Source organism: Amphiura filiformis, chromosome 3 (assembly GCF_039555335.1).
Source record: "Amphiura filiformis chromosome 3, Afil_fr2py, whole genome shotgun sequence".
NCBI classification, from domain to species: Eukaryota; Metazoa; Echinodermata; class Ophiuroidea; order Amphilepidida; family Amphiuridae; genus Amphiura; species Amphiura filiformis.
In genome coordinates, this window is record NC_092630.1 from 32007549 (window position 1) to 32017784 (window position 10236).

At 37.3% G+C, this 10236-nt stretch overlaps 1 protein-coding gene across 1 annotated transcript; it reads left to right on the plus strand.

The window, feature by feature from the left end:
• Window positions 1–440: 440 nt before the first annotated feature.
• LOC140148379 (uncharacterized) lies at window positions 441–9086 on the plus strand. The gene is made up of 7 exons (XM_072170308.1): window positions 441–979; window positions 1541–1740; window positions 4193–4959; window positions 5409–5465; window positions 5954–6078; window positions 8053–8613; window positions 8815–9086. The coding sequence occupies exons 1-7, from the start codon at window positions 701–703 to the stop codon at window positions 9073–9075; spliced, it is 2250 nt and encodes a 749-aa protein (XP_072026409.1). The 5' UTR covers window positions 441–700; the 3' UTR covers window positions 9076–9086.
• Window positions 9087–10236: the final 1150 nt, after the last annotated feature.

Sequence of the window (10236 nt, forward strand, 5' to 3'; positions counted from 1 at the left end):
TGAGAGTTGACCTTTGACCCCATATATTAAATATTTGGACGGAATTTCTTTTTGATCACATAAAGCCTGTACTTTTGTCTAAAAAGGTGTAACAATTATATCACACACTTGATTACGTTACGTAATAGTATTAGCATAAAATCAATGGTCTACAGTCAGTGGCTGAAAATGAGTCGTTTTTGTTGAGGGAAATAAGAGGCTGACATTACGTAACTTTACACAATGTCATATGACTTTATCACTTTCTATTATTTTCACTATTGTGATTAAAGTGTAAAGTTTTAAGTATACATACATTTAGAGCGTACATGAAGTTGTACAAAGTTCACATAAAAACAAACACTAGAATAGTCGAATATCTGACGTAGGTGATATTAATATATTTTGCTCCGGTTTCGATAGATAGTTTTCAATTTAAAGTAATTTTTTGAACGCGAGTATGTCAAGGAAGGCAAGAGCCTCGGAAAGAGATGACGAAATAGATAATTATCCAACTTGTACTTCAACGTCGACAGAGAATACCATACATGTAACTAATTGTTGATGTGACACAATGTTTATTTTGGAAGAGTTCTAGTCAGTGGTTCCATTCATCTGAACTCAAGCATGTTGAATAAAAACACAGGACGCGCGATGTACATGTATTATATAGTTCTCATTAAATCAACCTTAAACCATAGACAGTAGAGAATGCTTAAACATGGCAGACGCAACAGACTCGGACATGAAACATACTAAATGGTCGGTAAGAGGATATTCAATTAACGAACTTGTCGCCAAATTCTCGTTACCTATTCTGGTCAAATCGGTAAACTCTAGTAAAGGCCATGGAACTTCTGGTATTGTTGCTCATCAAATATACAGGATAAAACGACTGCTTCGTGTACAGACTATCAGAGCTCACTTAATGTCGTCATCGGAATCTGACGTATTGCCTTTGGAGATAAGGATACCAAAAGATTACCGTGGGCCATTTCAGGTAAAGGCTATATTACAAAGGTCATTCAATTTCACCGTGGTTTGCTTGACAACATTAATTAAAGTCGGGTTTAGCAAAGTACTCAAAAACCAGTAATTGGTGCCCGATATTATTTTTATATGGGGATTTATTTAAGGTGGTACTACACCCCTTGATAAATTTTGTGACTAATTTTGCATTTTTCTCAAAAAATAACTACACACTGGTAACAAATGTTATGTATATTAATTATAGGGGCAAGGAATCCAACTACTGAAATTTCAGTGATTCAAGACAAGTGGTTCATTAAGAAATGAGGTACCTATTTTCTTATCGTAAATAACGTACCGCTTGTCTTGAGTCACTGAAATTCCAGTGTAGTAACTGAATTCTTTGCCACTATAATATACATAGCTTTTGTTACCAGTGTGTTATTATTTTTTGAGAAAAATGCAAAAATAGCCACAAATTTATCAAGGGTGTATTACCACATTAAGGGGCATATATTCAAATCCTAATCCAAATCGCGTGTAAATGTTTTCACATGAGCATCGGTCTTCCTATTGTTTCACCTTTGTGTAGATAACACCAGTTGAATCAAGCATGTACAAAGATGTCAGCCTGGAAGATGTAGTCAAATATAGACCAAGATATATCAAAGTATTGAAAACAGTCTCAAATATAACGACTGGGGTTCATATCGACCTCAATGCCGGTGATGAACTCGAAGTCATAGGAACAAGAAGGAGAGCGACTAAAACAGGTGTAAAAGAGTACCTCAAGTAAGTGAACTATAAAATATCTCGCAATGTTTTGTTTTACGGGTCGATTGTTTACAACAAACATAATTCTCTTATGGTGATACGTGGGGTGCCAGGAGCCATTTTTGTCAGTTTTAGGTATTAAACTAAGATATTGAAAACATTGATCTTTACAGGAAATGAGTAAAGGAATCCAATAATGAAACAGTATTTAAAATTTCCATATGTACGGTATATATTGCGGTTCTCGAGTTTAAGCCATATTGTAACATTTGCTGAGGAAAACACCCTCAATATTTTTCAAAATTCTGTGTTTTGCACAATTCTCGCTATTCGCAATAAGGCGCCGCCAGCGGTTTGCGATGTAATCGTGATGTATCATGGGAAAAGGTCGACATCAAGTCCGCGCAATACGAATATTACCATGCTATTACATAGGAACACGTGACAATATTTTTTAGTTTGTCAAAATAAAGGTGTTACACGCGAATCGATACTCAATAATACTTAATAATGTGATTTGAAATGTGCACAATTAATTTTTCTCTATCGATTTGCGTGTAATACCGTTATATTGACAAACTAAAAATATTGTCACGTGTTCCTATGTAATAGCATGGATGTCGACCTTGATGTCGACCTTTTCCCATGATACATCACGATTTTCCCATGATACATCACGATTACATCGCAAACCGCTGGCGGCGCCCTTATTGCGAATAGCGAGAATTGTAATATACTTTATTGAACTAACATGCCCTGCAAAAATGAAGACTGTAGGTGCTGTAGTTTTGTTATGAATAAAACGTTTTATCATTACGATGGAAATATTAGTCGAACGCGTACACGATGTTTACAACACAGTACGTACACGATGTGCGGAACGCGTGCTGGACGGTACACACACATAAAAGGCCCGTGCCGTAGCACAAGCGACGAAGTAAATTCCAAGGGGGCTTTGTTTGTTAGGTATGAAACATAAACGATGCATGATGATGGAGATGATATGTTTATTTTCCCCGGTAAGCACAACACATACCTCTTACCTAGCCCCCCCTCTCCCCCACCTATATAGCATCCTCTTCCCTAACCCAAGTCTTCTTCCCCCTCCTTGCCTCCCCTACAGTTCGATATCTCCTCTACCCTAAACACTATTCTACTATACTCTCGAGCTCTCCTCCCCCCCTTTCCTTTCCACTTTTAATGCTCTCTCCCATCTGTTTCTCCCTCCCCTTACCTCCCCCACACATACCCCCTTCCCACTCTCTCTTCTCTTCCCTCTCTTCTCATTTCTTCCAGCAATAAATAATTCAGTTAAATAAAAGTCTATCAAGTCTATAGTGGAAGTAATATAGCTTCAATCTACAATCGATCCCCGTGTATGCGATATGCATATGAATAGACACTTTAAAGTGTCTATTCTTTTATAATATAGGTTGAAATATTTCGATGGTCTATAGTTTTTCACAGAGAAATAAGCTATGGCTAATTTGGAAATCGAACCCACGCTTTCAAATGTAGATTGACTTGTTCGACTTATCTGCTCGTGAATATTGCACTGCGAAATTTAAACATTTCTTTCGTATACTTAGATCAGGTAACTTCAAACCAAGTGATTATCTTCTTCACACGATTATATAACAAACTGAAATGAAATCCGAATCTCCTTGCTACAAATTTAATTTTAAGTTTCAAAAGATAGAAACAAAGATATCGATAATCATGTCAGTCAGCTTAGGCAGGATAATAGGAAACCACGTGACCAAAACCAAAACTAAAACTCAATATTTGATATGAGGGATTGTAAATATGTTTAGTAGTTCGCAAAAATATTAAAACTTAAGTTGTTCTCAACCCTCGATATGGATGAACTCCTAATAAAATGCAATCTTTAGCAGATGTACCTTTAAGGTTAGCAACTATTTTAAACTGTTGCAATTTGGTAGTTCACAGCATCTTGCGAATGGTAGTGAGCTTTGGCAAAATTGCATTGATCATTCCATGCATATTAAGTGTGTAGAAGAATTCAAATATCATATACTTTTGTAGGCCCTGTGGTTCTTGAGTTATGTTGTAAAGAGGGCTGAAACAACAACACTTTTGTAAAATGTACATAACTCATTAACAACAATAAATGAACAAGTTTTCAAAGTATATTATTTGTAGAATAAACTTTTGCAAAACATCAAAGTGTTATTTTTCAATAATATATTGATTTTGATAATGAAAATTGATTTTTTGGCCGCTTCGACCAATACATCGAGTTTCAGTATTTTAGTTGACATTTTTACAGTATTTATACATTTTAAGAGATGAAAGATTTATCTTATTTACCGTATATTTACATTCTGTTTGTGACAATCTATAATAGGTCGAATTGAGAACAAAATGTCAAATTACAATTAGTGTCTTTATATTAATACTTTATTTGTCAATACTATATTCATTTTGCACTCGATTATTATATTGTCAGACTACGAAAAAAATACCGCGAGTTCATCTTGAACCCTGACTGTGAAGGAATGTTCCAGGTAGTGGAGGACAGTACATTATACACCCTACATGACATTCTGGAACGATTTCCACTTCCTCAGAAAGTCTCCCTAGTGAACATTGAAAGCCACAGTGAAGTTCTTTTAACCCTGTTTCCATCAAGCGTATCAGAAGCAACAACTCTGATGCTCAAAGACAATGTGCAAGATGAATACGTTGTCGGTGAAGACCTGCAAAAACAGATTCGCGCCATTCTACATATTGACGCTGAACTTTACTTCTACGTTCCGGATTCAATTAGCCCGTCTTACGTGGAAAAAGAACAACTGAGAATGACTCAAAAGAAAACTGACAGTGATGATGTTGATGATGAACAGATTTTCATTGATCAACTTATATGTCTGGCTAAAGACAAACCTGTCATATATGGAGCTGCGGGAGAGGTGTTTAAGAAGCTTTTTCTTCATCCACGAACAGCAACTTCCCATGGTAGTGAGCATGGTGAATCGCCTCAGCATCGGTTTCTTTCAGAAGAAGAAGGTTGCTACGCAAATGTGGAATTGCGTCCAACCATTTCTAAAGATGACCGGTTCGGCAAAGTTGGTGCTGGCCTTCCGATGCGTAATGATATGCCCGATTGGCCCCCTCCAATTCCTCCAAAGCCTCCAACTGGACAAGGAGATAAACGCAATGTAAAGCTGCTCACACCAGAAGAAACCCGTGATGTCTTTGCTGATAACAGCTATAGTGAGTATAGTTACGAACAACAATATACAAAGCGAAACACCCCCACCCGAAAAAAAGATTTGCCCATACATTCTTAATCTTTCATGTTTTATGTTTTGCTTGCAATTAAAATGTAGTATTCATGAAACTGCTAACGATACTGATAGTATACTGGTAATGTGAAATTATTTCGATTCTCGTCAGATATAGCAAATAATGCTAATGTGTTCGCGCTTATGTTTTTAAAGTTGTGGTGACATTTTTGTACATCACCACAACCTCCATTATCTATTCTTATTTCATACATTTACTTTTTCACTTCCTTGTATGTTGAAACTGATAATTCTATTTGTCTGAGGTTGAAATATGTAAAAATAGAGAAGACATGTAAAACAGATTCTTTCCTAGTTTCGTATCTCAGTAAACTTGGACACGAAATGATAATTAAGACTATATTTTATGTTTTTAAGGCAACGGAGGGCGTATTGAGTATGAAAGTGAGCCACTCTATGATGTCCCTGATACAGGTATAGTAAGGATTATAATATTTTCAGGTTTCTAAAATTTTCCTTTCTTATGTTATTTATATTCAGCACAAGCTTTGGCTTACTTTTTTTTCTTATGTCTCACTTTATCACATCACTTATGTCTCATCAATCTCTTTATCAGGTCAGTACTCATGATGGAGGGGGGGCTTCTAAAACGTGGAACTTTTGGAATGAAAAGTGCCCTTGTTGTGCAGATTGATTTGTTTGTAAAAAGCCTACCTACCCCTAGAACTTGCCTTTTTGGATGTTTTGAATACTGAATACCTAATCACCAAAAAGTGACCTTTTGTCAATGTTCTCTCACTTTTAGACCTTTTTATTGAACAAAACTAGCAAAGAGTGGACATTTGTGGATTTTGTGAGGGGTGTACTGCTGTACCCGCACACTATGCTTACGGGCTTGCTCGGTATGTTTCAAAAATATCCCTTGTATATATTTTGATTACCTGTGTTGTGTGAATTTCCAGGTGCCCACAGTGATGACGAAGTTGACGACGATTATGAGCAAATGGCATGCGATGAAGATGATTCTGATTCTGACAACTCTTATGAAAGTATTCCCCATGATATGAAAGACACGTTGTTGACCAATGTAAGCTATTATTTCATGATGCAGTCATGTCTACAGTAGAATTCATCTCGACCTTTGCAGGACTTAAACCCCATTAAAAGCTATTAAACCAAGATAACACTCATTGAAACAGCTCAACTGATTAAATCGGATCTTCTCTGGTTGTGCACATGTGTCTGTTTTCATGTGCGATATCGCAATAAAGCTGGTATTATAGCTTCAGTTGGGTAACCGATTATAAAGGAAACGAAAGGAAACAATGGTATGTGTACCTTTGTTCACGAAATGAGACAATGGCCTGCTTTTTTGTAAACCAGCATTCTTGAAAATGAGCAACATAATGATTGTTGACTTAACACGGTTTGGAAATAATTTCTTCTTTCTTCATATATTTGGTGTTATCTATCGTTTACATATCCTCCTAAAACACAAAAGTGCGACCCTCTCCAAACACCTAAATTAGCTAAAAATTTAGGACATGTTACAAAACTATATTTTCTAGAATTTCCGTTACCAATATAGCTCAATATTTTCGGTCAAATCTCCATTCAATTAACACGGGGAGTTGGCTAGCTATGAGCTAGCTATGCTTTGCCCTCACTCATATTCTACGAAAGTGCGACCCCTTCTGAACATCTAACCTAGCTGTAATTTTAGGTCATGTTAGAGAAATATATTTGCTAGAAGTTTGGAGAATAGTTTAAATATTGGCTGGTTATTTTTCACACAGTGATGTTAACTAGGCAATGCCCATATACCTATAACATACACTGTTTGTAGAGGTCACGCGTCAATGGTGAGAGCACTGTGTATTGTGTATAGGAAAACGGACAGTAACTGCAGTATGTAAAGCAAAGAACTGGAGAATCGGTGTCAAACATTGGCCTAAAATAATACACATTGGTCATGTTGGTGTCTTGTTCTATATAGACGAATCTCATTTCACGCATTCCTATACCTCACTGGCAGCCATAACTGGGTCCCCGTCGGTTACAATACACCTAGAGAACTGGAGAATCGGTGTCAAAATGGGTCTAAAATAATAACACATTGGTCATGTTGGTGTCTTGTTCTATATAGACGAATCTCATTTCACGCATTCCTATATCTCACTGGCAGCCATAACTGGGTCCCCGTCGGTTACAATACACCAAAAATGTGAAATGATTCGGCCTTGGCGGGAATTTTACACTACATTCCATCACCCGTTTTAAACGCAGCCAAAGTTTAGATTTTACACCAGGGTATGAACGGACGGCTTTCTGCGCAAAGCTCTACATATACAACTTTTGGGGAAGTCGGTGACCCCATTGCACATCCATGTTGTTGTAGAAGTAGATGGTATTTGAAGAGCTTATTTGCAAACCGTGTCCACAACCACATGTGTCTCATTTACTTGTGAGATACAATCACAATTACTTTGACAAGTTTGACATTAGCAACAATGAGTTGTATCATCAACAAGATATTATTTACCATAACAATGCTGCATAACAATATGCAGACTATTGTTGTCATTTGGGAAACAAAGACCAGACCTCACAGAGTATTGTTACTGTGCGTCCATCCACTGTTTGCTTTGTAATGGTGCATCCAACTGAAATTATAATACCTAGCATCACAACACATTGCAATATCGCACAGGGAAATCAGAAACATGGGATAGTGGACTTAACACGGTTTGGAAACAGTAAGCTCTTCATTTATAGAAGTAGGTGATATTTCAAACAAAATCTGACAAGTACCATCATTTAATCCACATTCAGACTTGTCAGGTAATATCACTTTTCAAACACTATTACAAATGTGAATATTTGTAATTTGAATGCAAAGTCAGATCGAATACATGCTAAAAAGGTATGTTGCTTGAAGACGTCTGATAGTATTAGATGCAACGTAGCAAGTTGCACAATGCACAATCAAGTAAGTTCCAGTATCTTAAAGCTGAATCTTTTCAAATTCATTATGTTTTGGTACATTTTTACGTTGTTACAGGTTTCAATTCAAGACAAACACCAGATGGAAGTTGAAAAGTCTAATGGCGAACTTAAATACGATAATACCGCTCGCGCTTATCCGGTAGGCAGACAATTCAAACGAGCCGAGGTTCATGATATTCCTCCAGAGCTCCCACCTCGGATCTATCTTTCCTCTTCAGCAACAATATCAGCTTCTCCAACTATTCATCCAAAATATGGAAAAGCCCCAAACACCCAGATCAGTGATGTTTTTAGGAAATCAGTTCGTGGTGTCGATAGGCTGCCATCATCACCAGTTCCTGATGTGCCACCAGAACCACCAGGCAGGCATAGTTTCTTTTCCGCGGAAACTGATTCCGTTCATGTGCAATCAAGACAACTACAACGGCGAGAAACTACTGAAGAATGCTGGCAACCACAAACCGCCACACCAGCAACCTCGATCAGTTACCATGATTACGAAGTACACCTACCGTCGATGTCGGATGAAGGACGTACAGAATTGGAAACTTCGGAAGAAATTCGGAAAAACAATCGTTCCAGTCCCCAACAACTACCAGATGTTATAACAAATGAGGTAAGATCTTTAAACAATTGCACATCCGATGTTACCCAAGTTGTTACCGCCTGTTGTTTTGGCAAAGTCAGACTCAGGCGTAAATTTGCGTCAGAAACATTAACCAAACTCCACAAAACCAATCTCTCTCTCTCACTCCGAATATGCGTTGCCCCCATTTTGTTTGTCTCTTTACTTATTGCTTTCTATGTTTTTTTCCAGGGACAGGTTGAAACAGTTACGAAACCACAATTTCCTACAAATCAGGAAGAACTCAGAAAGTTTTCGGTTAAACAAGTCGTGAAGGTTCTTGAGGCACTCAAGTTTGATAATGACGTCCAAGCACGTTTCCAAGAAGATGGAATAGATGGAGAATTATTCTCTTGTTTGGATGAGAGTGATCTGCGACAAGACTTTGGACTTTCAAAGTTTCATGCTCTGAAAATAGTCAAATTCATTAACGGATGGAGACCATTATTGTAATATCAACATGATCAAGACTCATTATGATTATTGAATCAATATAATATAATTGAATATATAATCACCACGTCCCAGTAGTAGACACGGTATTCACAAACGTTTTAAACATATTTATGTTGTTCTGGTTTACTTAGTGAGGTAAAAAAAACTTAGATAACATTGCTGCTCATATTGATATGTTCAAGGATTTGTCAAAATCCATGAGAATATCCACGAACATTGGACAAAATGTGCAATTTTATTAATCTGAACATATTTATTCGGATTTGCTTTCTTAATTTCGATATCTTAAGTAGGAGCTTGAGCGCGTGTCCTTGCTATTCTGTCGAGGACCTCGACAAAACGACACTCCAATGAAACGAGGACAGTTCCGAGGACTTAACACGGATCTTAGGAATAAATTTTTAACGACACCACTCGGTTTATACATTGTGACAATTTTCCCCACGAACAAAGTATCATTTTGAAAATAACGTCATGATTTCACACAGTGGTCCTTAACCCAGCTGGTTATGTAAATGATGACATTAAAAGGGTATGTATAGAACAAAGCGGTTTAACAATCTTCAAGAATATTTTATGAAAACCAGTTGCGAAACATTCTAACATAAGCGTTGATAAAATATTTTGCAGAAATGTTAGAATATTTATGTAGGTGGAGACTATTTATATAGGTGGTTATATGCTAGATTTAGATGAACCCGGAGAACCACAAGAAGAGATACCCAATGTCACAAATTGGGAGGTACAGCATGCTGTAAACCAAATGAAGAGAGGGAAGTCTCCTGGACCCGACAATGTGCTCTTCGACACAATTAACAAGGAAGGGACATCATAACCAAAGAATTTAGCAAAGCTGTATACAATATGTATGCAAAAAGGGAGAGTGCAACATCAGTGGAAAGAAGCCACTATGATTATTTTGCACAAGAAGGGGGACACGCGAGACCTAAAGAATTATAGACCCATCCTCTCAAACACATCCAAGCTGTACACAAGGATACTAACAAACCGATTAGAAAACATACTAGATAGCAATCAACCAAGGGAACAGGAAGGATTCAGGAAAGGCTTTTCAACCATGGACCACATCCACACCATCAACCAACTAAAGGAGAAATGCCAGGAGTGCAACATTCCACTATGCGTAGCTTCAAAGTC